This window comes from Patella vulgata, chromosome 9 (assembly GCF_932274485.2).
Source record: "Patella vulgata chromosome 9, xgPatVulg1.2, whole genome shotgun sequence".
NCBI classification, from domain to species: Eukaryota; Metazoa; Mollusca; class Gastropoda; family Patellidae; genus Patella; species Patella vulgata.
Window position 1 is genome coordinate 18,913,474 of NC_065887.2, and position 27,576 is coordinate 18,941,049.

Genomic DNA, 27,576 nt, shown 5'->3' on the forward strand with positions numbered 1-27,576 from the left:
TAAGTTCATTAGTAGTTATCTGCTCTTCTTTTGTATCCCTTCAATAATAGGTAACCGATCCTTATTGATTCATATTTTATTGATAAGTCTGTAGAGTCATTTGCATTTTTCGGAAACCATCAAATTTTCCAGGGATTAATCCAGGCTGAAATGTACTCAAATTAAATTTTTAACATGCTGGCTTGAACAGCCGTATATAGATCTGATTCATATTCTTTTATAACGGTTGAATATTTGGCCGTGACATAAACGGTAATGTATCAATAACTTTAATCAGATTGGTGTGAAATTGGCGTAAAGTGCATAATAAATACTGGTTTCAAGTATTCCACTTTTATGTGCTCTTTAAGATTGTATGATTCATTTTCTAGGGTCGTTTTTCAGTTAGTAATTAAATTGTATGTAGACACTGCTCAAATCATTTCAAACAAGAGCAACCCTAACCAGGCAGATCCCATGATAGGCCCACCATGATAGGCCCACCTTCCTGCTTTGATTGAAATGGAAGCTTTTAAAATGAAATATAAAATGGCTACAATGATGTCAATATAAATTTCTAGTCAATTGGATAAGATTTAACAACAATTTGGGAATATAAAATGGCTTTCAATAACAACTGCGTTAATTATTTACAGTTTTCCCTTTTTATTGTCATTTTTAAGGAATTTCATAATTTTGCGGAGATCAACCATTATAACAACATTTTTCTTTGGCCCTCATTAAGAGCTTTTTCTGCTATTGCAACTTTTTCAGCTAACGCTGGCCCTGTTTTGTCTTTTCCTTTTTTTCGAATTAAGAAATGCACTAAGAATAACTTAAGTCCTTCCTGGAGATGGCGAAGTTTATCATTCACAGACACCTTAAGAAAAATAGATTCTATCACTTCCGAAGAATTATCCAATAACAACTGTTCTAACATAATTCTAAGGAAGTTCACCATGGCTTTATCTAATGTTCCAAATTCTATAACCTGAAATATAAAAATTATATCTGTTTCATTTCTGTGGTATGCTGGGGCGTCAGAACGATGGGGCTATGGGTGCAAATGCCCTCTTGCCCCCAAAAGCATGGGGCAATTGCCCTACTACCCCTATAGTTTTGCCAGTTGTCCCTTAAAATGTATTTTAGAGTTGAAATGACAAAACATGCAAGATTAGGCAGGCAACACTACCCCCTGTCACCTACAAACCCAAGGATCAAAGTCAAATCCATGAACTACATCAATGATCTGCAGTGCACACATTAGACATTGTCTCACCCCCCCACCCCTCCAACGCATACATAGTAGTGTTCAACACAAATCCTTTTTTAGCCAACAACCTGAGCTACAAAGGAAAAGCTTCAACAGATAGATTACTATGTTACTATGAAGATACTTGTTATAGCCCCACTCCAACCCGTGTCTTCACGTCAATATACATATATACTGTATATATATACTTACTTTAAGTATAGAGAGATTAACGGCCTGTTGAACCAATTGATGATTGACTACACTAGCTAAATTATGAACATTTTTAATGGACAGATTTGACATCTCTTTAAATTTGTCCCATAAATAAAACTGTAATGTCATCTAAAATAAAACAAGTCAACAGTGAGGCTGATGTCCCCCGCCACAACCCCAAAATAAATAGATGACACATATTAATTAATTGCACATTTATTTTTTGTCAAAAGTATTAAGCAATCTAACTGATTATCTATACTTAGTCTAAGCAGAAAATGTTCATGATTGAACTCAGTCAAGTTTTTGAAGTACCTGTTTTCCACAATAGATGACACATATTAATTAATTGTACATGTATCTTTTTGAAAAGGATCAAGAAATCAAACTGTTTATCTATACTTAGCCTAAGCAGAAAATGTTCATGATTGAACTCAGTCAAGGTTTTGAAGTACCTCTTTTCCACAAATCAGAATCAAAGTCATCTTGTCCCAAAGCAACGACCAACAAAATTGCTTAGCTCTGCTTAGCTTTAGCGAAAAATCTTGATCATTGAACTCCGTCAAGAAATTCACTTAATGAACATCTACACCCAGTTTAAACATTCTACCTCAATTAAAAGATTAGTTGTTATGTTCCAAAGTCCTGACCAATCAAATTGCTTATCGTTACTTAGCCTAAGCAGAAAATTCTCACATTGAATATAATGAATGATATAATGAATCTATAGTCTCAAGTTTCATCACTCTCACCCAATTAAAACTAATGTTATCTGTGCTTAGCCGTAGTGGAAAATGCACATGATTGAACTCTGTCAAGGTATTCACCTAATTAGACACCTACACCAAGTTTGAACATTCTACCTCAATTAGAAGGAGAGTTATTGTGTTCCAAAAAGCGTTACGGAGAGACAAACAGAGAGACAGACGAACAAACGGACGGACAGAACCATTTTAATAGTCCCCTGCTTTCTTAGAAAGGTGGGGGACAACAAAATACAACAGTATACATTAAGTGCGTTGTATTACATATACAGCACTTAACGAAAATAAAACCAAAATTAGAGAGAAGAAAACAACACAGTAATTTCAGAACTAACATCCTTGATAATGATATAGATTTATATTTCGTTTATTCGTGCAGTTGCAGGAAAATTCAGGATGATAGGCGGGTAATTTGATTCCTTGCCAAGCGCATCTTGTTTGATAAAACAAACACATAGAATAGATGATCTGAGATTCTCACAGCAGTGACTAGGAACATTTCCCCACTACACCCTTCCGCAAATGTTTTATTGAGAATTCCAAAACTTGAAAATGTGGAACTAAAAGCTATTGAGAGGAACAACAAAGAGTATTAATGATCATTAAACCATTATTTGTTCCCTAAGAAATAGGACACAAAATTTGAATAAGTGTACTGAAAAAACAAAATTTCATGTTGATGTTAGCCTTAGGCATGGAGCTTTAACTTCTTTGTCTAGACAATAATTTGGAGATTTTGAGACTAACATACTGTGTTTTTTTTTCTCTGGTCATATGTTCAATCATAAGGAGTATTTTGCCCAGACAGTGGTGTTTATTTTATTTTACATGCATTCCAGTGTGCGCACTTATTATGGGCCTCAGTTTTTCAACCCATCTGAACAATTAAGAAACACTACCTTTGTATTAAAGATACATTATGGGAGATTAGATAAAGAGCTGGCAGTTCTCACTATAATAGTTAAAAACTAGATAATGTAAAGGGAATGTGCTGAAAATTCAGTCAAATTGATCCACCCTGAACCGAGTATTTAGCAATTGAATTTTTGGTCTAGCCCCGATCATCATTACTAAAGTAGGTACGATAAAAAACATAGTCTCGATTATCCATTTTTTGATTTAATCAGAAGCACCAGCCAGGGTTCTAATCCAGTAAATATCATAGGCTAGCGATGCCATCGAGAGTTGATTATGGTCTGGATAAGTTAATTAATATCTAATTAATAATTTAGATAACATTTCAGGCCTAAAGAAAGACCTGCAATTGGCATATTTAGCTCTTGCATAATGTATGTTTAAGTTATCAGCCAACTGGGCATTTCCCCTCACAAGTGGGAACTGGGGTCGACAAATCCCAAGGTTCTCAGCCCACACAGAGATTTGAACCATGGACATTGTAGTCGCAAGTCCACTCAGTCCAGTGTCCTTATTGCTCGACTAACCCCACCCCCCACCTACAGTGAAGGAAACCTTCTGAACAGCAGATTGGGTACAATAAATCAAACACCCCACTCACCTGGAATCTTCTATCAAACTGACAGAATTTCATAATAAGATAAGCATAATATGGGTTATATTCCTTTTCTTGTAAACAACATGACATAATCACATGAATTATCTCCCTTTCTTGTTGATGTTTTAAACCAAGACCAAGTAACTTCTCAAAAGCATCAACAAAATCCTATAAAAAGAAAACTTATTTAAACAATACAAATGTACAACAATGAAATATTCTATAAATAGTACCAATAAGTTAGTAAGTACAAGTAGCTCAGAGCTAAATGGAGACAGTTTGGAACGATGACCACAGGCACTTTTAAAACCCTCCCTGCAGTAACTGTCAACTGGAGAGGGTAGAAACATGATTAACGTTTAATTTTGACACAGAAAATAGGCAAATTTTAAACAATTAATAACTAATCACAGAATTTCAAGTCATCAATAATACGCTCACCAGCAGGGGCAATAATTAGTAAAACTATATTTGCAAGTCAGAATTTTGATAGATTTCTTTTTTATCATTATTCAAATAATCTCATTAAGTTTTAAAATAAATCTGCAAAACTCGAATCAGCAGAGCATTTATAAGTACATGTAACTGAAAAATCGCTATGTGACTATGAATGTCATTAGGGTTTATATCTCCTTGGGACTAGCAGAACTATCCCAACAAGTTCGGAAAAAACATATATCGAAATCTGTACAGTCTTTACAACAGGATGATTCTAAGTTTCAACAGGGTTCCTCCTTTGGACTAGCTGAACAATCCCAGAAAGTTTGACAACAAAAATTCCAAAACTCCAGTTTAAAAATAAAGCCCAAAAACTCTTACAAATAAGAATTTTGTTCTTAATCTTGAAACAAAATCAGAATTAACTTGGATGACCTACAGACCTAAAAACAAAACTCACAGTTTTCTATGAACAGGAAGCTGTGAAACACAAAGTACAAAATTCAACTTACCTCGCTAGTCATCAAAATAAGGAAAATACTCTTTCGTGTATCTGTATTCATTCTTTGTTTTTGTGCCAGTTCTAGTAAAGCAGAATTTGCTTCACTTAAGGTTTTACTGACAGATTCAGTAGCTGCTGTAAATAATAAGAGATACAGTAAGACTACAGTTAACCATTAGTTGGGGTAACTGAGAACAGTATTTACAGAGTAATGGCCAACCAGTAGTAGAGTCATAGTGATTTCACCTATGGTTCTGCAGTTTACATTGGCCCAGCTTCTCAGAACCCGATTTTGGCATATGCCTGTTTTCTTTGGAAACTGTAGCAACTAGATGTATATAATTACCTGTTACATCTTGTGTTGTATCTCTACCTGACCAAGCAGATCCAACTAACCACCATTTTCCTTGTTTATCAGCTTGTAATAAATCTTCTAGACTAATACATAACTGATTACTTGATAAATTACCTCCTGTTAGAAAAAAAACAAACTTTTAACATACATTGATTATATAAAAAAATCTAATAACATACACTGAATATATTCAAAGTTTCATAACATACACTGATTATATTCAAAAATCAAAATTAAAGTTAGGATTTATAAATTGACAACCATTCATCTGCTACTTAGAAATGTTTCTATCACTTACAGAAAATAAATATTCTCAGACAATCTTTTACAAAACTATGATGTTTGACAAATTTTTGTTTGTTTATTTTTGTGTCTCATTATCTTGTCAAACACCACATTTCAAGGTTCTATATTCATGTCAAATCTATGTTAATTCATACTGTTTAGAGTAATTCACTTACATAATTACTAACTCTTGTGAAACTGTCTAAACTATACTGTTACTATAAACTTTACCACACGGAATTACGAACATGCAGCAATCAATCAGATGGATTTATTTTGTTGAAATGAAACGATGTCAAACGAACCTTTAAAGTGACGTGATCTTATCTGAGAAAGAGAATTATTTCTTTTATATGACCTTACTGGGGACATTTTATTCTTCTTCCCTCCCCCACCCCCCATCTTCATACTTACCACGTGTAAAATTCCTTAAAAGCTTTTTCAGATGTTCCACACGGGTTGGATCATAGTTAGGTATTTTGCGCATGTTGTTATTTTTGATGGCTAGAATTATTTCCAACATGAACTGCACACGACTTTTTTCCACTATCGTGGTTTTATCAACATCTGTTGCTTTAGACTGCATCAGTTGAATAATTTCCTTCAGTTTAACAGGATCGTCCTTCCTCAGAGTAAAGCCAACATCTAGAAAAAAGGGAAAATGACATGTACTCTGTTGTCTGGCATAGTATGATGACTAGTATCTCGACAGGAAAAAGTTTGGCTTATTATGAAATTAAAATAGCTGCCAAATACTCAGTGCCGGATTAACCTATAGGCTTGGCAGCTTGAAGCCTAGGGTCTTAAGATCTAGGGATCCCCCCCGGCCAAGGTGTATAATAATCTTGACATAGAGTCATAAGCCTTTCTTATGTGCACTGTAGTCTTAAACATACATCATCATCCTCGACTTTACTCAATTGTGCTTAAAACACACTTTCATCTTCCTCTTGTCATGGGGCAGGCTATTATTATGGGCCTCCTAAGTGGAATACCCACAGTCTTATCTAAATCTGGCACTACATTTTGTATATAAAGGAGCTGTCCCAGATTCCAAGAGATGGGTTTACCGATATCTAGACAAGTGGCTTATTTTCCATTTAGCTCTAAGTGAAAAAAATCACCACTTTTGCTTGTTAACAGGGTTACATAGCTGAGATAAGGAATTGTCCATAATCGTGTGACAAGATAAATGCTGCTATCTTGTAAGCTTAAGTTTATAAATATTTGTATCCAGACACAAACACAGCATTGAGTTATACTGACTGATGACAACACTTGTAAACTGATCAGTTGTATTTCTTTTAAAAGCATCACAAAGATTTAAACTATTATAAATATTTCCATGAGCCGTTAAAACACATTTAATAAGATTTAATCACCTAAATATATCTAGGATTGCCCGTTCAACATAATCTATATTTATCAATACTAACGGCAATATGAAGCATTAAAGTAACGATATGTCATTTGCATTTTTCGCTAAAATATCAAATTTCTCCTGGCTTAATCCACACTAATATCAAAATCTGTTGATGCAAACAACATTCTTGTTTACTGTCTTCAATCATTAATGCCTCTTTTGCCTAGAGAAATGGAATTGCATAAAACTATTCTCTTTAAATTCTTTGGCCTGCAGACCATGACTATTTTCCCACCATTCCTCTTGTATTATGTTTGACTGTTTGTTGCATAGTTGATTAAACTCACTATACATTTAATAATATTAATGTCCACTTACTTTTTAATATAAATAATAAAAGTTCTATATCTCTTTCATTGAATGATAGAAGACATCTTTTTATAATATCAAACACAAGGTTACAGTGAACAACCTGAAATCAAAATACAATAAACACTAGGGACTGTTGTTGTTTATTGACTGCCTACACAAGTTTTGTAACAATTTCAACTAAATAATACTTTTAAATTTATTAAAGGAAAAAACCGAAAGCTATTTGATTGGAAATAAATGAAATGAAATGGGGTTTAACGTCCTACTGTTTTGCTCCGAACTGGGCTAATGAAGACAGGTATAAGCCATACAGTGTGCTATGAGGGAAATTTTGTCCAGACAGCGGCACTACAGCCTACTCTTATATTGAATTCTAACTGTCAAAGGATCTTTTACGTGCACACCAATTTGTACACTAGGCCTTGTTTTTTGTCCTATCCGAATGATTAGACAGCTGTCTATTCGATTGGAAGTAACTGCAGTTATTAAATAGAGTATGGAAGGACTGCAGACTCTGAATCAAACTATTTTACCTGATAGTTATAAAGAGTTGTTATCAACATCAAGATATTCTCCATGGTTTTTCCTACACCATAATTTGACTTGTTAAATAATTCATCCAATTCTGTCACTAGAGTCTGTAGAAACTGTGCACCTTAAAATATTTGTAAAAACATAAAGATTTATAATAAATCCATGAGTATTTGAAAGAGGTCTGTTATAAACTTGAACTAAAATGGAAATAAATGAAAGTTAAATTGATTTATCAGTTGCTATTATTGAATTTCAGACCCCCAGCTGCTGACACGGAACATTTTCTTTCACCTGCATTCATCAAAATATTGCCAAATAAACAAATGTGTGAAGCCTGGTCACCATACTGGCCTCTTTCCACTCAAATCCTATAAATTTAGCACCCAAATGAGCAGAAATATTGTTTCAGAGGGTATGATTTGATAAAACTCTTGGGTAATCCCCCAGCAGACTGCAAGCCAAACTTGTTGTCTTCAACCCGCAACCCCCCCCCCCTCCCCTCTCTGTTCCAATTTCTGATTACGCCCCTGATTAGTGGAACAAGTCAGAGTATACACATGAGTGTAGATTAGTAAGAATTGTGACTTTTCTGATACCATTTGACTGTTCAATGATAGACATGTCAACAATAAGAAGAAATTTCTTCAATCCAAAAGGTAATCTGACAAGTCAATTTGTCTATATCTTGTGGATCGAAGATTGGTTTATACATGTACTTCACATTATATATAGTAAAATATGTTTATGTTTATGCAAGTGATTTTTGATGGCTTGATATGTTACGGTAGTAGCCATATTACTGGCAGTGATGTAAATGTGTTGAGGGATGAAGGATGGGGTGTACACATGTCATTAAATCATGAATGGTCAATAATGGCATCTGTCAAGTCAATATATTATTGTCATTTTCCATTTATAATTAATATCATAGTGTGTGCCAGTCAAAGACAATATGCCCACAAGATTTAAAGTTAATCTGTAATCAGTTTTTACAAGGTTTCATTGACAGGGCAATAATTCCATGTATAAATGATGCCAGATTCTTGACATTGATACGGTTCACCCTAATGAAATCCCCAAAACCCCCCCAACAAATAATAAAAACAACTCATAAACCAGTAAGTGTTTACAATGTTTCTGTGGCAGGGGCAGTAACTCTGCATTAAATAAAAGGCTAAAATATGACTTACCAACTTCCATGCCAACATTATTGTGAAGAACAGCTACCAATAGCACTAATTCCTGACATAATCTCTCTGGGGTCAAGGTTGGTGAGATACAAGCGGCCATTATAAGTTGATTTAGAGTTTGACTAATGTCTGCACGGCTATAAGTTATGTGGAGTTCTTCTATTTGGTTACTTATTGACTGAATGTTGGCCTCACTCGCTCTAAAAATATGTTAGTATGGTAACTAAATTTATTACAACAAATTATATGTCAATTAATATCAAAGACATTATTAATATACATATACCAGTGATTCTCAACCAGAGTGCCGCGAAATTTTGAACAGCACACTAAGAAAATGTGAAAAAAAATGAGTATTCATTGGTGTCTACTGATAAGTTCATAGCTGTGTTTTTCATTATTTAGTTTGAGTCTTTATATATGTCTATGACTAGTCTGTGTCTACGGTTGTATGATGTCTGACTTACCAAGTTTATATTTTGCAAAATTATTTAGGCAGGTGTGCCACTATTTTTTCAAGTCTTCCATGGTGTGCCGTTGGCAAAAAAAGGTTGAGAACCACTAACGTATACAAAGGACCAATACAGCCTTTTATTTGACATCTGCTAAGTACCATAAAAAATGAATATGGGACTACTTTATTTAGTAAATCTGGGCATCAGTTTGGGCAATCCATTGTCTCTGTATTGGTAATGTTTAATATAAGATGGTAAGCTAAGACAAAACTCAAAATTATGAAACAAATATAATCCAGGCTTTTATGTATAAATAAATTGCTCTTCATACCTGTTTATTAAACCTTTAAGCTGTTTCTTTAACTTTTCTAACACCTGTTTTCTACTTTCACTTTCTCCCATCATCATAGCTCGACGTGCAGGAGGAATATAGGCTCCCCCACCTCCCTTTCTCTCACTCTTTGAGCTTAAAACATCACCCTTAGAATTTTTAACACGCCCATAAATATCTTCCTGCAATTCTTCTTCAGATTCTGATTCTTGATTCAGTTTCTTTTTTTTCTTAAGACGACCATATATATCTTCTTCAAACTCACCATCACTGCCATCATCTTCAACTTTCAGCTTAGTATCTGAGGTTTCTGCATCATCCTTTCCTTTCACTTTAGTTTTCTTCTTTTTCACTAAAGGTTCTTCTATTTCTTCTCTCCAAGAAATAGATTTCTGATCACTAGATTCATTCTTAGAAAGTTTTTTAGTTTTTAAAATTGATTTAGGTTTTGTTTTTGTGTCTTCATCTGATTCATTATCACTATCATCCATATCTGAACCACTTTCATCCATAATAGGGAGTCTTCTTATGATATTTTGGTCATCTGACTCAGCATCCTCATCAGAATCATCGCTAGGCTCTTCCATTAAATCATCTTCATCTTTATCGTCATCTTCCATTTCCATATCTGATTTTAGAAAAATAGATAATATGCTTTTACTGAACCATGACCCCACTACAGAAGCTACATATGATTGATCACTTGTAGTTTTGTAGCACGATTTAGATGAAATTAATCGGTATATATTTGTAAAAATAGAATATAATACTATAACATTGCTGTGTAATAGTTACGTGCTAAGATAATTGAATTATCCATGACAAAGAAGTATAAGTTGTTTTAAAATCAGTAGAGATACTCTGTCCCAGATGTGACAGATAGCTACATACTGACACCTATATTTGGATTCAGTTACCTTTCCATAAAACAGAGATTCTACCTAATTAGCACCAGTGAGAACCAATTGGCACCAGTTAGAAACTATTGGCACCAGTGAGAACCTATTGGCACCAGTGAGAACTGAACCTGATAGTGCCAGTAAGAACCTGATAGTGCCAGTTATAACCTACTGACACCAGTGAGAACCTATTAGTGCCAGTTAGACCATACAAATTGCTAGGCTATATGTTTCTTATTATCATCAGAATATTCATAAAGTTTGGATTCATCTGGTCTTAATCCAGAACACATCTCTGAATAGCTTATTCCCCAAACACAGTCTTAAACTACGGTGTTTATATATAAGGTGTATTATGTCTATCATTACGTTAAAATCGCTTGTGGTCAGAAGAGTCTTGAGTAAACCAAAGAGACAGGTAATCCTACTTCTTGTCACCTACAAGCAAGAGGACTTGGAGAGATAATAAACCTTATACCGGCATCAGACTACTTCATTAATTATCCATTAATTATAATAATGTGAAAGTAGACCTGGCAGTATTTCTTCTTCATCTGATTCTGTTAACCAATCAGGTTTTTCTTTCTCATAATCAATATCTGTTTTCCCATCTACCACCTCTAATAAATCTACCATATCATCAAGGAATAAACAAAATAAACGAAGAAGAGGAAATCTGTCTGTAGTTGTAAAGTACTGTATGGTACAATTTCATACATAGGGGTCTTTGGCAGTGGGTGGAAACCAGAGGTCCCAGGAAAAAACCATGAGGTAGGGTAGGCAGAAGACCACATTTGACTCTATTACAAACCTTATGATCTAAAGGACACATATTAAGATCATCTACCCACACGCACCGCCCCCCCACACCCGCAAGACCCCTTAGTCCATCTTGTACAAGAATAGTTGCATATTCATTCAGAACACTACAATCTGCTATATGATCACTGATGCAGATAGCATTAACATATCTCTATACATTGTTATTCCATAAATAGTGTTAGTGTGTTACTGTTCAATTACCAAATGCCACTTTGAAGTATACATTTGCTTCTCATATAAATAATTAAGGGTGAAAAAGTATTATGTTTCAATTCAAGGATACAATCCAACCCATCATTAATAAATCCTTGAGGCAAAGTCTTTCGTCTTTTATTCAGATTCAATTTCTTCTCCAATTCTTTTAATGATTGCTCTTCCACTTTCTGTATTTTTTTCATTTCTTGTTCTTCCTCTCTTTCAGCATTCAACCTTTCTCTCTCAGCTTCTCTCTTAACCTATAATATAAATAATCCTTGTGGCATTCTTTTAAAACAACACTCTCATTCTAGTGATCATCAATAATTGTTAACAATTTAATCTTTGAAAAGGCAGCATGTATAAACAACGTTTAACCTATCACTATTAACTGTTTCAGTGACATTTCATAAGTGTAAAGAATTCAGGTACTGGTACATGATAGAAGTTCAAATGTAAATATTTTATATTTAAGATGTATTATGTAAGAGCGACAGCTGCCTTTGCTGGTCGTTTTTCTGGCTTGAATTGTTATATGAATTATTATTTAGACATTTATTCACAAGACGAGCCCATATTCAACTCTCTATTTTTACCTTTTTCTTAATCTTCTTTTCTTTTAATTTGGCGATTTTGTTTTGTATTGTTTCTTTTTTCTTCTTCTTCTGCTCTATTTCTGTTTGGAATTTTATTTTCTTCTGTTCAAGGTACACATCTAACGATGGCATCTATAAGATATTAAACATGTATAGGCCTACATCTTAATAAAGTATGATACCCATTTCATTAGCACTGTTTTACTAATAATTTCCATATTTAGGCATACATGTATAGTAGGACTATCCCTGTTCAAATATTATCAAATATTTTAACCTTGTGAATCATGAGTCGAATGTGGTACCATAATTTTGAAAATGTGCAATGTAATTTGTTGATGATTGTGTTTTGACATTGATCTTCAAGTTCAAGATCAAAAGCAGCAGAGTGCACACCTGTGAATTTCCACACAAAATGATTCCATACAAATGTCTGTCATACAAATCTATGACTGATTATATAGACCACTGCCATGATTTATAATTTAACATAGTCCACAGGTACGTACATCCTTCAAGTTGTTGCACCATTGGCAACAATTGTCGGAGCACTTCAATACTCACCTCCTCTTTTCTATGAAATGCATTTTTTTTCAGTTTCTTTAATTTTCTGAATTCTTTTCTCTTTTGTTTTCGAGTTAACTTATCATTCACTAAATTTATTTTGAATAATTTTTGTTTTCTGGTATTGTCATTTGATTTCTGACCATTTTGGTTCTGTTTACCCTTCTTTTTCGTTACTTTCGTGAAATTTTTCTTTTCTTTCATGGCTAAAGCTACTTATATACCAGGCTGTCACAAATAAAGATTAACACTTATGCCACTTTTGAAAGAGATATCAAAATTTTAGCAACAGATTTTTTAGTTCATGCTTTTTCATGGGCGCAGACATATTGGATAGTCTTGACTGTCCAACAAGAGTAATTTGTAGTAAGGGTACAGTTTGTGACTCTATAATTAAAGAGTATGATTCAGAGTTATTCCCCTTAGAAAAATACGAAAGTGCAAGTTGACAGGAAGAGATAATTAAGACAGATTGTCACAGACAGAGGTATAATCTTTAGCTGAAGATAGAGAAAGAAAACAATGTCAATTGTGATAAGATATTGTCACATTATGATAAGATGCTTTGATATTATCATCTAGTTTTGAATAGTTTATTAAATGACAAGATATTGTGGGCGTTAGTCACGCGTATCATGTGATTTGTTTTCGCTTATGACAAAACCACAAAATTCAGTCTGATTCAGTGATTGCAGTCAAGTGAGGGCGATTTTGTAGTTTTGACATATCATTTATTGTTCTACTTTATATACGATTTACTAGGTAGCTATTTTTAAATGCATATTTTTTAGACAATGAGATAACATTCACTATGAAAAAATGAGATATGATCTTGAATATTTAATTTGAAGAGTTACAATCTCTTGATTTTATTTCTCTAGAAGAGTAGAAGAGAAGCAAATCTAAATGTTTTATCATTAACCAAATGTGTCGTGCGAAATTCATCAACAAAAATTCCTACATATAAATAAAACATGTTTATTAATGAAATCTTGCTAAGACTTGTTACCTAAAATTCTAGGTAGGATTTATATAAGATTTATTGACACAATGACACCTTATACTGTTCATTTCAGGGAGAATCTTATCATCTACCATAATGGTGCAACAAATTCTTGCCGTGGTGATTCTTGTCACTCTGGCCACCATTCATTCAGGAGAATCAGCTAGAGCTCTAAGGAGAATGTTTCCAAGTAAAATAGCTCCTATGTGGCAAAATGGTGTAGATCCTGGAGAACCGGCCTTCCTTACCCCATATTTGGAGAAAGGAGAAATAGACAAAGGTATTGATAATCCGTTGTTTTATTATCATTTTCTTTTAATAAAATTTGAGAAACTGATTGATTGAAATTTTATTTTTTAAGTGATTCTAAAAGGTCAGATGGACTTAACTGCAATTTCCTTAAAAAAAATAAAAAAAAACACTATAAGAAAATATGTAAGTTCTAGAACAGGAAAGGATCAGCTCAGCTAATAAAGTATAATATATTATTGGGTTTTATGGATAGTATTGGATGGTGTTATTTTAAATACTGTACCAAATAGTATTGTTATTGTAATGATAAGCTTACATATTTTTTGTGTATTTTAGCTCGACAAGTGAGTCTGGTATCAGATTTACGTGGTATACCCATCAAGAGTTATTCAGGATTATTGACCGTCAATGAAACCTACAACAGTAACATGTATTTCTGGTTCTTTCCTGCACAGGTAATTGTAATTTACCATAATCAAAATGTTGGTTAAGACTTAGACTAGAGAGATAGCAGAGGGATAGGGAGATCAGGCCCACAACAATAACTGAAACCTGAGATCATTCGACAGCCCATTGTCAATGAAAGTGAATGAAATTGTTATAAGTATACCAGAGATGTGTTGGTATTACAAGCATCAGACTGTAGATTTTTCACAATTTTCAGTTAGTTAAACATACATTATGTAAGAGCTAAATCTGCCTATTGTAGGTCTTTCTTTAGGCATGAAATGTTATATAAACTATTAATTAGACATTAATTAACGTATCCAGACCATAATCAACTCTCGATGTCAACGCTAGCCTGCGATAATGATCCGATTTGCTGCATAACTTTCCTTCTCGATTTAACGATTAAATGGATAATCAAGACTATGATTTTTGTCGTACCGACTTTAGTAATGATGACCGAGTCTATGCGGAACTTTCGATCGCTTATTTCTCAGTTCATAGTGGATCAATTTGACTGAAATTTTCATCAAATTGACTTTACATTATCTAGTTTTTAACTATTATAGTGAGAACTGCCATTTCGTTATCGAATCTCTCATAATGTATCTTTAAAGAAAGTGATAAATCTTAACCATAACAAACTATATAGTCCCATGAATAATTAACTATTATTGAAGAATATGTGTAATTCATTGTTTCCAGATGCACTTTGTGTTACTATGGTTACATGAGGACGGGCAAGATTGATAAGCTTTGACCATTTATTAGCAAAGATTCCCACCAAACTTTATATGAAATAATTTGATTTCTGCTAGAAAATTTAGTTTTATTTATTTCTATAAGGTAAATCCAGCAGATGCACCTGTGTTGCTATGGTTACAGGGAGGACCAGGAGGATCCTCATTATTTGGTTTATTTGTAGAACATGGTCCTTATACAGTTTTAGAAAATGGAACCTGTAAGTCCTTGTTATTTTCTTGGCTTTGGTGATAACCTTGAAGTTAGGACTAAAGGTAGTCGAATACGGTAATCCCAGAAGGCTTTAGACTCTAAAACTTGTCATTTGTAAATTGTTTTCAACAATCATGACTGTATAGACAGCAGGAATTGGTTGGGACAATATTTTTGAAATACAATTTTTAATATAGGTTTACATCCTGGTAGCGGGAAACTTTTCTGCATTTCTGTCAAAAGGATGAACATATTAATATACTCAGACTACATGTATATATTGGTTACCAGCAGCTCAATGTGTATAATTGGTTCACTATAACTAGAAGGTCTCAGGTTCTTTGCCGGTGTTGGCTGAAAAGGTTACATGGGGGCTTCCCTGCCTGGTTTCCCCTTTCTTAATCGCAAGGAAAAGCATCTTGTTGTTTCGTAAAGGAACCATTGACAGGTTGAATTCTCTTATAACATAATGCATGGCATATGCCGATCTTCATTATCTTGTTTTTTACAGAAATGTAGGATGTTAATTAAACCCCATTTCATTTCATTATATGAGTTCCCAGATGATTTGATTTTTCAACCTACAAGGTCTAACATAGCTATAATTATGTATTACACTTGCACTATGATGAGCTGATAAACACATGTTTTACAATCTGTAATAATTAACTTATTTAATTTGTTGTGGGTAATTTAAATTGTCCAATTTACATGTGATTTTATTTTTCCTGGTCATTAGAAATATCATACTTTCAGATAAAACCAAGTTTTGTTGGTCAACTGATGACTTAATATTTTTAGATTCTTATTTAATTATGTACATGTATTAAATTTTGTATTTTTAGTGACAAGAAAAAATGTGACATGGAATGAGAAATACTCCATGCTATATATTGATAATCCTGTAAGTAAATCAATTGGCCAATAATTAGAAAAAAAGACTGAAAACTATGTAATTATAACAAAAAATTTAAGTCAAATACAATCTTGATCTTCATGGATCAATATACTTTTCGATAAGAATACCTTTTATTGTCTGTTATCTGAAAGTCGGGAATATTGTGGCTTTAATGATAAATCGTAACTTTATAGAGAGAGAGAGAGAGGAATGGGGTTTAACGTCCACTTGATACAAACTAGGTCATTTTGGGACTAACATATGGTTTAATTTTATTTCAATAATTCGCTTGCGCGTAGGGGTCTTTAGCAGTGGGAGGAAACTGGAGGACCCAGAGAAAACCCACGAGGTTGGACAGGCGACCCTACTCCTTGTCACATACAACCGGGGATTCAAAACCATGCCAGTTGACTCAATGACAGGTCTTGTGATACAGCGCGCACATGCTAACCATTCGCCCCCCCCCCCCCCTCCGTAACTTTATAAAGACTATATTGAAATTGATGGAATAAAAATAATAAGAGGAAATAACTTATGGAAATAAATACAGGAAATAATTTATCGAAATAAATACAGGAAATGAATACAGGAAATAAATACAAGAAATGAATACAGGAAATAGATACAGGAAATAGTTAAAATAAAGATTAAGTCACTCAACTTATAATATAAGTATAGGAGGGAAGGAACAGGGGTACTTTGGATAATATTTTACATTTTATAGACCAGAGCTAACTAATTCTATTTTAAAGGACAATATTGGTGCCAGTCATTATCACATATGTGATAGAGCTGGTTAAACACATTCCAAATATAATTTTAACACAGAGATCATTGCTACGATAGCTGAGTAATACAGGTTTCTGGAGTCGGAAGTGACAAACGCCAAAGGAAAACACGAGTCATCTCTCTATATAACTGACTGATGTGACAAGTGATAACGGATATACGGCCGAATTTCTGCTCACTAATAATTCCTTCGAAGACCAAAAGTTGATATATGTGACTGTAAGAGGATACCTGACAATTCAATAAAGTAATTGAATGTCATTAGATAAGAGAACATGGGAAAAATAGAAATAGTCCGTACATTCCCATGTTTATATTCATTCTATATCTTATAAAAACATGGTAATGCACAGACTTTTTCTGTTTTTCTTTCGTGTTCACTTATCTAGTGGCAGTCAATTCTTTTTACGAATTGTCAGATATCCTCTCACAATCTCATACAACAACTTTTGGTCTTCGAATGAAATATTAGTGAGCAGAAATTCGGCCGTATATCCGTTATCACTCGTCACATCAGTCAGTTATATAGAGAGATGACTCGTGTTTTCCTTTGGCGTTCGTCACTTCCGATTCTGGAAAACTCTATTACTCAGCTATCGTCGCAATGATCTCTGTGTTAAAATTATATTTGGAATGTGTTTAACCAACTCTATCACATATGTGATAATGACTGGCACCAATATTGTCCTTTAAGGTTACATGAATAATTACCATTATTTGTTGTATGTTTTTGTTTCAGGTTGGTACAGGTTTTAGTTTTACTAAAGATGATCGTGGATATGCAACCAATGAAGTGGATGTTGGCATCAATTTATACAAGTGAGTTTAAAAGGTGTTCTGTAATCGGATAGAAAAATATGATTCCATGTATGCATTGGAGTGTGTTCAAAAGAACTCTTGTAAGTTCCAATTTGATATAAAAGTATCCTGTAAAGCCACTGTCAGGGCAGAATTCCCCTCATAAGACACTGCATTGTGTATGCTTGTCGTCATTAGTCTGGGTGGTGTAGAAAAGTAGTTCATTAAACCCAATTTCATTTCAATTTTTCAAACTTTAAACTCAACCATGAGAGTTGTCATGAACAATAAGCAATGTAAATGATTTGGGTAAGAAATACTGGTATTTAAGTTGTTTTTATAGAGTGGAGAACATTAAAACAAGGTAAATTACCAACAACATAAAAATTTTATTACAGAGATTCTTTTAATAAAAAAAATGAAACAGGTTGAATTTTTATAATTCTTTTACTCTCCTTTTTTGTTTGTTTTTAGAGCTTTAGTGCAATTTTTTCAAATTTACCCAGAATTCCAGAAGAATGAATTTTATGTAACTGGTGAAGTAAGTTTCATTCCTTAAGTTTTATTTTTTCATTTCCTTTAAATCATTCCTACAAATCATTCCTTCAAATCATTCCTTCAAATCATTCCTTCCAATTTTGATTATAGTTGTCATTTGGTACTAGAAAGAGGAAACATTGTATATTCACTGAGCACATCCATTGAGCATTGGATATTTTATAAAAGGGTTGACCACCTAATTACTAAATCAATCCTGCCTATTATCAATCGAGATTAGTAATAGTTATATTGTTGGGAATTTTGAATATGATTCACCATATCTTGATGTCCAGCATATATGGGTGAAACAGCAAATCGGGTTGAGATCCATTGAGCATTGACTGGGCATTGGATACAGTCAGTGCAAAACAAGGCACACAAGAGTGATAGGTTTTAATTGGCATGAATCTGTTGGGCAAGCTGTCTAAATGAATCAGTTATTTGTGTACAAATTGTTTACAAAGTGATTGATGGTTTCATTTGAGTCCGCAGCTTCCAAATCATGTTAGTTCAAAGCAGAATTAAAGTTTTATTTAAAATTTAAAAGCCGAATAGTGAGGGATAGAATTGACAATTTCAGTTAATAATTGAAGTCAACAGCAGCACATAGATGACATCTTGGGGCCATCAAGTACAGCTGTCTCTAAACTATAGTTGTTCTCAATAGACACAGACATTTTGGTCAAGGTAGTACACATCTCAAATGGAAATGTAATACAGTATTTGATTGGATGTTTAACGTAAGAGTTTGACATGAAGAGATTTTGAAATGTTTAAGAATATTTCAAGGGTTTGGGCCTGGCTGATCATGTGGACAACCATCTGTTGGCCCAAGTAAAGGGAAATTGAATGACATAAAGATTGCAAGATGGCTGCCTTAACCTAAAAAAATGGAATACCTGATTGGTAATAACCAAAATGTATCTAGCTACTATCTTTGAACTTTTTCTTCAGAAACAACTTGCATAAGCATGACTGATTTTTGTATATTTTATAGTCATATGCTGGTAAATATGTTCCAGCTATATCCTATAGAATACATTTAGAGAACCCTGCAGCTAAAGTCAAGATTAATTTTAAAGGAATGGCTATAGGTGATGGTCTTTGTGATCCAGAGACTGTAAGTTATATAATTTTGTGTATTTAGATGCATGGTTATATTAAACAGAAAATAGCAGACGATGCTGGATAAATGCTTAACAAAACATAGATTAGCTTTTCTATTTATTTCCAGGCACCAGCTATATGTGTCGTAGACAAATAATTAATAATAATTCTATCTTTTTCATACCATCCATCCCATTTTGCATGACATTTTGTATTTGAAATGTGCTACTGTTATGAATCAGTTAAGCTAATGATGAAGACAACATGCAGTGGGCTGACTGAGAGAAAAATTTTGCCCTCACAGTGGCGTACGAACTACTCTTATTGCAAATTCCAACTGTTAAGGATTTATTTCATCAGTTTGGTTTTTCATCCCATCCAAATGACTAGACACTTTTCCTTGCCAAGTCGTCCTTCCTGGACTACTAACAAGAGGAAATCACTATCTCGACCAACACCAGGATTGAACGCGGTAAGTGAGCCACCGTTTTACTCACTGAGCCACCTTTGTCTCCTTGAATGTTCTTAATTAGATCATAACAGCATGAAAATAGTTCATCTAATTAGCAGAGCCACGGTGGCTAGGTGGTTAAGGCGCTGGCTCGCTAGCCTGGAGGTCAGGTGTTCGATCCCTGCATTGGCCGAGAAAGTTCATCGGGATTTTCCAGAGTGGTTTCCCCTTGTCAGTGGTGCAGAACGGAGGGCCTGACAAAGACAGCTGTCTAGTCCTTCGGATGAGACGAAAAACCAAGGTCCCGTGTATACATTGGAATGCACGTAAAAGATCCCTTGGCAGTTGGAATTCGATATAAGAGTAGGCGATAGTGCCGCTGCCCGGGCAAAATTTCCCCCATAGCACACTGTATGGCGTATGCCCGTCTTCATTAGCCCAGTATAGGAGCAGAACAGTAGGACGTTAAACCCCATTTCATTTCATTTCATCTATTTAGCCTTTTGAAATACATGTGTTGTCTTTATTTCAGATGATGTCACAATATGCCCCCTTTATGTTTAGTATTGGTACTCTGGATGAAAATCAAAGGGATTATTTTCAGAATTTATCTGATATTGCCGTACAAGATATTAAAGCTGGAAGATATATGGATGCATTTAAGGTAATGGTATATTTTAATGGCAATTTCTGCCAAACGTGACAATTGTAATAGCAGATTGATTGTAGGATAAATATTGAAATAAATGGCTCTTGTTAACTTATAGGAGGTGTTGACATGTCTAGTAAATTTTTGTTTACTTATATTCAGCATTACATTTATCCCGGAGTTGATTGGATTTACATATGTCCTAAATTAAAAAGCAATGTAGCTGTCACATTTTAGGCATAGTAGGGGGTGAGCTATCAGACTCATGAAAATCCATGATTTAAAAGTATTTAAAACTCAGAATGGGTAAAGATAATATTTTTCGTTAATTTTTAAGTCAACCTGTTGGGTTGGAAATGAAAATGACAAAAAAATCAAAGTTACTAAACTGGACTTAAAGAAGAGTAAAATTCTCATCTCTGGCTTATGCATGTACCCATACAAAATATAAATAACCATGGGTCATCTCCAAATGATTTGATTTTATGTTATGATGCAACACCTGATCATCTGATTCTGTGAATTAGCATGTTTTTTTTTTATTCTACAGATATTTGATGAGTTGTTAAATGGTGATGAAACAACCGGTCCACCATTTTATCAACAAGCTACTGGTAGTACTGATTATTATAACTTCCTTAGAATTAAAGTAAGTAAAACCTGGGTATAAAGATTATTTCATGGTTACTGATTGATGAACCTAAGGGAGGTAACTATGATGTCTTATTTTGGTGAATGTATTATCTTGGCATATTGTTATTAATGAACAAGAAGCCAAACCATGGTTGTTTTATTGACCACATCTCATAAAGGATTCAGAAACCATGAAACAATCTATTATTGCATAACTTAATGTTTCATTTTAAATTTTGCTTAGTATATACCAATATTTTCAATTATAATAATATTGGGTATTTAAAGGTAATGTAAGAAGTAAATTGAGTATTCAAAGTTAATGTAAACAGTAAATGTTAATAATATTGGATATTCAAAGTTAATAGTAAATGATAGTAATATTATTGTGTATTTAATGAAAGTAATAACAAATATGGCTTCCACCTGCATCATAAACTATTTTATTTATGCAATAAAATTATTACTTATCCTCACATATCCCTTGTTTTGTCCTTTCTAATAATAGGTAGTACATTTTGCAGTGGAATCTGACATAGGGCTTACAAAATATTAAATTTCAGGGTGTATTTGAGAGGTTTAATTAGATTTAGGATCACAGGATTCAGTTTATACCTTGAGGGATTAAAGAAGTTCATATGTTATACATTAAACTGACACCATTTGCTAGAATATAACTTTCTTGTAATTTTGAAAAGAAAATCTTAAAACACCTGCTTGAATAGGTCAAGTGCCCAACTCTATGAGTTAAATTGTGAAATTTTTAGAATGAAATGCTTAATCCCCCTGCTTACTGCTTAAATGCTATTAAAAGTCGAGACATATGGTTTCTTTTTCCAGTCTCCAGATTCATTTGGTTATTATAACAATTTGTTGGCTGATCCCAGTGTTCGTAAAGCCATACATGTTGGTAATTTGACTTATAATGATGGCTCAACAGTAGAAAAATATCTCACTAATGATTTCATGCAGTCCGTGAAACCATGGATATCTGTTCTTCTTGATAATTATAAGGTAATAAATGCTTCTTTCTTTTAAGTCTCCAGATTCCTACAATTATTACAACAATTTGTTAGCCGATCCCAGTGTACGCAAAGCTATTCACGTCGGTAATTTGACTTATAACGATGGCTCTAAAGTAGAAAAAATGTTAACAAATGATATTATGCAGTCGGTAAAACCGTGGATTTCTGTTCTTCTCGATAATTATAAGGTGAGATATGATGGCTTTACTGCATGTGACCACTTACTTAATATTACTACCTATGGTTTACTATGGCTGATAATCTTAATTACAATATATTCAAAGCTATCAATTAATTAAGTAAATAGAAGTGAAAATGAAATGAAATGGGGTTTAACATCCTACTTTTCTGCTCGACTAGGCTAGTGTGCTAGGAGGGTCTGGACAGTGGTTCTACATCCTACACTTATTTTGAATTCCAACTGTCAAGGGTCCTTTTACATGCATGCCAATGTGTACACGGACCTCAGTTTTTCATTCTTTCCCAACAACTTGTCCTACACTACCGACAAGGGGGAACCACGCCGGAAAATCCTGATGACCTTTTTCGGGCCAACGTAGGGATCGACCACACTCAGCCACCTTTGCTCCCTTTTAATAGATAAGTCTGGTAAACTGAACATAAAATGAAAGAAACATAAAATGAGGAATTTGTACATAACATCATTGAATATCGATTTGGTTCAATGAACTCAAATGACATATATTATACATGTATAATGTCTATGTCTGCATTATAACAACCTTTAATAGTTACTGGCTCTAGTGAACCATCAAAGACCATGGTTTTACCAAGGTGAAGATGAGAATAAACTAGAATTTTGGATTTAGAAGTGAAATTTCAGACTCGCTTTTCCTAATAAATCTATTTTTGAAATGGTTCTTATTTATTATTATATAATGATTTGTATATATGTTAAATTGTAGAAGGCTAAAGATTTGTTATAGAATAATATAATCTTGTTATTTATTAAATAATCATGTTATTTATTAAATAATCATGTTATTTATTATAAATTGAAATAATTATATTATTTGTTCTAGAATAATATAATTATGGTATTTATTATATAATAATATATTCATGATATTTATTATAGAATGATATAATCATGGTAATTATTATAGAATGATATAATCATGGTATTTATTATATAATAATATAATCATGTTATTTGTTATAGAATGATACAATCATATTATTTGTTATATAATAATATATTCATGTTATTTACAATACTATATTATTAATGTTAGAACAAAATCATCAATATGGTCATGTTATTTGTTATATAATAATATTATTTACAATACTATATTATTGATGTTAGAACAATATCATCGATATGGTCATGTTGTTTGTTGTGTAATAGTACATATATAATCATGTTATTTACAATACTATATTATTAATGTTAGAATGACATGGTCATGAAATAACCGTTATGATCAAAGGACAAAAATCCTGTTCTTATAGACTCCTGTTATTATATAACAATGTATTTAATAATCATGTTATTTATTATATTTTAAATATAGGTTATGATTTACAATGGACAGTTAGATATTATTATAGCAGTACCATTAACTGAAGCATGGTTACAGACTGTACCCTGGTCTGGTTTAGAGAAATATAAAAGTGTAGAGCGTAATATCTGGAACTGTACTCTATGTGGTGGAGAAATAGCTGGGTACTATCGCCAAGTTGATAATTTTTATCAGGTAGGTATATTATTACATTCCTCTTTCATTAATTTATAAACTCCAAAAAGTACAAAATTGTGCTGCTAGGCTAATAACACAAACAAAACAGTCCTCACATATTACTCCAGTATTGTACAGTCTTCACTGGTTACCAATTCAATACAGAATTAAGTTTTAAATTCTGCTTTATACATACAAATGTCTCAACAACCTCTGTCAGGCATATTTATCAGAACTTCTTGAATTGTATACCCCTAAACGCAACCTCCATTCTTAGTTCATTTTGTGATGTTCCTTAGTTCATGTACAAAACAAGCCCCCTACTTTGGAACAAATTAACACTAGATATTATTCTTAATCTTTCAAAACAAAAATTTAATCTCACACCACTAATGCAAGGAAAACAAAAGAATTTTGGGGTGTAATTCTGCCAATTATTATCAATTTCTTGACCAAAATTTACAACTTTTTAGGATTATCAATAATTATATTTTCTTTTTTTCAGGTTATTGTATTGGGAGCGGGACATATACTACCCCATGATCAACCTTTAAGAGGCTATGAAATGATTCAGAGATTTGTAGAAAATAGATCATTTTCTTAATTAACTATTCCATTTAAAATTTATTTGTATTTCTTTATCATTGTTAAGAATGTTTGAATAATAAATATTTTTTTTTATTTTTAAAAATTCAGAATTAAATAGAGGGATTTAAAGCAGATAAATGCCCACATTTATCGCGGCAAAATGAAAGAAAAGGCAATAGGTATATTCAGACCAAATTTAATACACCCTCGGAGCCGCAGTGAGTGAAGATGCTGGTTTTCTAACCTAAAGTTCCTGGGTTTGGTCGGCTGTTTAAATCCTCTGGATTTTGCATGTGGTATCCCCTTGTCAGTGGTGCAGGACAAAGGGTCGGCCATGGAACAGTGTCTTGTCGTTCGTATGGGACAAAGGCCTGAGATCCTAAATAAATATTGGCGTTCATGTAAAAGACCGATGACAGTTGGAAATTGAAATAAAGAAAGGTCGTAGCGCCGACGTCCAGTCAAAATTTCCGCCATAGAACACTGTATGGTATTCCCGCTTGGTGCACAACAGTAAGTAGTACGTGAAACCCCCATTTAATTTCATTTACACTGTCAAGATTATTATATTAACGTCACTCGTGGTAATGGTTGGGCCTTTGTGTTCATCCACCCGTTTAGATTTTTTCTTGTTCTTCGTGTTGGTATCCAAAAAATCCTAAGGCTCAGTGAATTCATGTCAGACCAACATGAAAATTGGCATGCTTCTTCTTTAAACAATTTTGCATCGATTTAGTGAATTAGATATTTGAATTTTACCCAACAACATGGTCAGTTCCTGGTACATAGAACGATCGTACTTGTTTGTGCAGTTTCTACAGACAAGACTTTGGTATATACAAACAATTATGAGAAGATAAAACTTTGAAATTCGGTTATACATATTACAATTTTGTTTCCAATGCCTTTGTGTGAAAAACCAAATGCAAAATAGCCTTCTGAATTTGGTGTTTTGAAGTATTGATAAAAACCATCGTTCATCAAGATCCCGAACAACTAACAATGGAACTGATTTGGTCTCACTAAACCATAACTTGAGTTTAAAGTAAGACTGACATTTACTTTTGGAAGATGATTGAAAAGAAAAAAAAATCAATAATAATATGAAATTGCACAGATGAAATATATAAATGGCTGCACAATCAGGCTTGTAGAGAGTCGCGTATGGTAGGTATAATACGTGCCCTGGTCGGCACTTGAAGAGGGTGCCACTAAGAGTTAGCTACTCCTGCAGCGAGCAATTTGCACCAGTGAAAGCAAGGTATGGAGTGGAATTGTTATTTTTTATGTAGTGCCATAATTTGTTAGTTAAAGATGAACGAAATTGACTTTTGGAATGATTATATGGTAAAGTTATGTAAGGGTGTGGGGGGGGGGGATGTTTTAGACATGGGCGCAATTCCAGTTCTTGCCATAGGTGCTATTTTCCGCGAATACGCCATTGTTTGTAGATAACCAATATCAGTATCAAACTTATTACAACTACAGATATGAACCAAAACGTCATAATAGGCGTTTTTGTGAGTCGATTAGATTAGGTTTTGATTTGCTAGTACGATTTGGTATGATTTCGATTTGATTAGCTATGGTCCACAAATGTGAAATTTGATAATTACGATTTGGTAAGATGGCTGCCACCACGGACACCGATCAGAAAAAAAATTGTCTCTGCTAACATGACGAGGGGGGCGTGTGTTTCACGTGTAGTCCAAGTTACCTACAGATTACAGTGACACTGCTCGCACCCAGAGGGCCTAAAATTGCTTAGAGCCAGAGGTGATCTAACATTCTTGTGGACTATAAAGTTAACATTAAAGGAGCTAAATCGCTAACATTTGGGACCTCGAAATTGACAAAATTAAGTGGGTCGCAATGCATATAATACTGTAATATGAATGTATATAAACTGATTTACATTCAAAGGTTTCCGTTTTTACTCCAATTTCAAATCCGTTATGTTCGGCAAAATAAGCCAGCAGTCTCAAGCGAGTGCAAATTTCTAGCGTCTGGTTATTCCAGTTTACATACGCCGTTTGATTTGGTGCAATGTGTCTAGCCTCGTCCCTCGAGTCTCTTGATACAACTAGGGCTGAAGCGCATTACGGTACACGATTCGTGTACCAATGGTAAAATGTTTATTTTGTCTTAAATATTGGATATCAAAAGCCCATCTTTTCCCGTTAAGATCACAACATGAATGTTGATATAATTTGACAAATAAATCGTGTTTTCTATGTTGAAGATTTTGGATGATATTGAGTTAGAGACTTAGCTACTTTAAACACATCAAATGCGTTTTAAAAAAAACATTTTTTATGGAGAAAAACAACAATAAGCATTAAAAATTACTTACGATGTCGAACATTCCGCCATTTTGAAAACGTCAAATCTAATCGCCTAAACACCTCCTGGGACGATTATCATTAGGTCGATTTGCCTAATCAGTTGAGTTAAATCGTCTCACAAATGTAACGATTAGCATAATCAACTTGGTTCACAAATTCGTATAATAGCTAATCGGTCTAATCTAATCGGTTCACAAAAACGCCTAATGAAATAACGTCAATATATAAATGTATTGTGATGTTATAATTACTTTACGTCAAAACAATTACATTTTTTAGAGAATCGCTTTTGGTAGCACGCTATTCTCTTAGGAAATAAATTCTGTACTATAAACAAAAACTTGCGAATGATGGAGAAAGGAGATGGAAGTAAATACGATTTTAGACAGAAAAATGAAAAAGGTGGGTAAAATTAGATGTCACTAATAATCGCACGAAGAGCAATATAATAATTAATATAGTTAGCCGACTTTTAGTAGCATTTGAGCAGTTAGCCGACTTTTAGTAGCATTTAAGCAATCTGTTTTACAGACCTAATGCGACATCCGTAGCGGCCAAGCGAATATTCACTGCGGATCAGTGTGGCATTTAAGGTGATCTTTGCCCGTTATCTGTTGATTTTTTTTGCGGGTTTGTAAATTATCGGACGTTGTAGAAAAATTCTTAACCGTGAGGACCAAAGCAAAATTGAAACGCATTCCATTGGTTACGTATCGCCGACATTTTAGATATTGTAATCAATTTTAGGTAAGACTATTTGGCCTCGTTA

General features: G+C 33.6%; 2 protein-coding genes across 6 annotated transcripts; one reads left to right on the top strand and one right to left on the bottom strand.

Moving 5' to 3' along the window:
• Positions 1–625: 625 nt before the first annotated feature.
• On the bottom strand, positions 626–26,845 carry LOC126807761 (nucleolar MIF4G domain-containing protein 1). 3 transcript variants are annotated; one of them, XM_050532544.2, is made up of 14 exons: positions 26,816–26,845; positions 12,062–12,193; positions 11,554–11,725; positions 10,982–11,077; positions 9,550–10,177; positions 8,764–8,963; positions 7,573–7,694; positions 7,046–7,139; positions 5,719–5,949; positions 5,011–5,136; positions 4,675–4,799; positions 3,728–3,892; positions 1,445–1,576; positions 626–970 (listed from the first exon to the last, which is right to left on the bottom strand). In XM_050532544.2, the coding sequence occupies exons 1-14, from the start codon at positions 26,825–26,827 to the stop codon at positions 692–694; spliced, it is 2,514 nt and encodes an 837-aa protein (XP_050388501.2). In that variant the 5' UTR covers positions 26,828–26,845; the 3' UTR covers positions 626–691. The 3 variants fall into 3 exon arrangements, with proteins under 3 accessions (XP_050388501.2, XP_050388500.2, XP_050388499.2); XM_050532543.2 differs by lacking the exon at positions 26,816–26,845 and adding an exon at positions 12,626–12,963 and having other exon boundaries at positions 4,675–4,796; XM_050532542.2 differs by lacking the exon at positions 26,816–26,845 and adding an exon at positions 12,626–12,963.
• Positions 13,032–24,565, top strand: LOC126807765 (probable serine carboxypeptidase CPVL). Of its 3 annotated transcripts, none has more exons than XM_050532558.2 (13): positions 13,032–13,112; positions 13,702–13,908; positions 14,217–14,335; positions 15,174–15,288; positions 16,127–16,185; positions 17,708–17,787; positions 18,241–18,307; positions 19,304–19,426; positions 20,397–20,528; positions 21,064–21,162; positions 21,987–22,160; positions 23,710–23,892; positions 24,380–24,565. In XM_050532558.2, the coding sequence occupies exons 2-13, from the start codon at positions 13,725–13,727 to the stop codon at positions 24,476–24,478; spliced, it is 1,434 nt and encodes a 477-aa protein (XP_050388515.2). In that variant the 5' UTR covers positions 13,032–13,112; positions 13,702–13,724; the 3' UTR covers positions 24,479–24,565. The 3 variants fall into 3 exon arrangements, with proteins under 3 accessions (XP_050388515.2, XP_050388514.2, XP_050388513.2); XM_050532557.2 differs by lacking the exon at positions 13,032–13,112 and adding an exon at positions 13,170–13,387; XM_050532556.2 differs by lacking the exons at positions 13,032–13,112; positions 21,987–22,160 and adding exons at positions 13,171–13,387; positions 22,186–22,359.
• Positions 26,846–27,576: the final 731 nt, after the last annotated feature.

Bases quoted from the DNA above. Each gene is read 5' to 3' on its own strand.
- LOC126807761 (XM_050532542.2), bottom strand. From the start codon at position 12,829: ATGAAAGAAAAGAAAAATTTCACGAAAGTAACGAAAAAGAAGGGTAAA. The intron at 4,800-5,010 runs GTAATTATATAC...TATTATTTACAG, and splicing joins TACAACACAAGATGTAACAG to CAGCTACTGAATCTGTCAGT. The intron at 971-1,444 runs GTAAGTATATAT...TTTATATTTCAG, and splicing joins TTAATCTCTCTATACTTAAA to GTTATAGAATTTGGAACATT.
- LOC126807765 (XM_050532558.2), top strand. From the start codon at position 13,725: ATGGTGCAACAAATTCTTGCCGTGGTGATTCTTGTCACTCTGGCCACC. The intron at 22,161-23,709 runs GTAATAAATGCT...TTTTAAATATAG, and splicing joins TTCTTCTTGATAATTATAAG to GTTATGATTTACAATGGACA. The intron at 23,893-24,379 runs GTAGGTATATTA...TCTTTTTTTCAG, and splicing joins AAGTTGATAATTTTTATCAG to GTTATTGTATTGGGAGCGGG.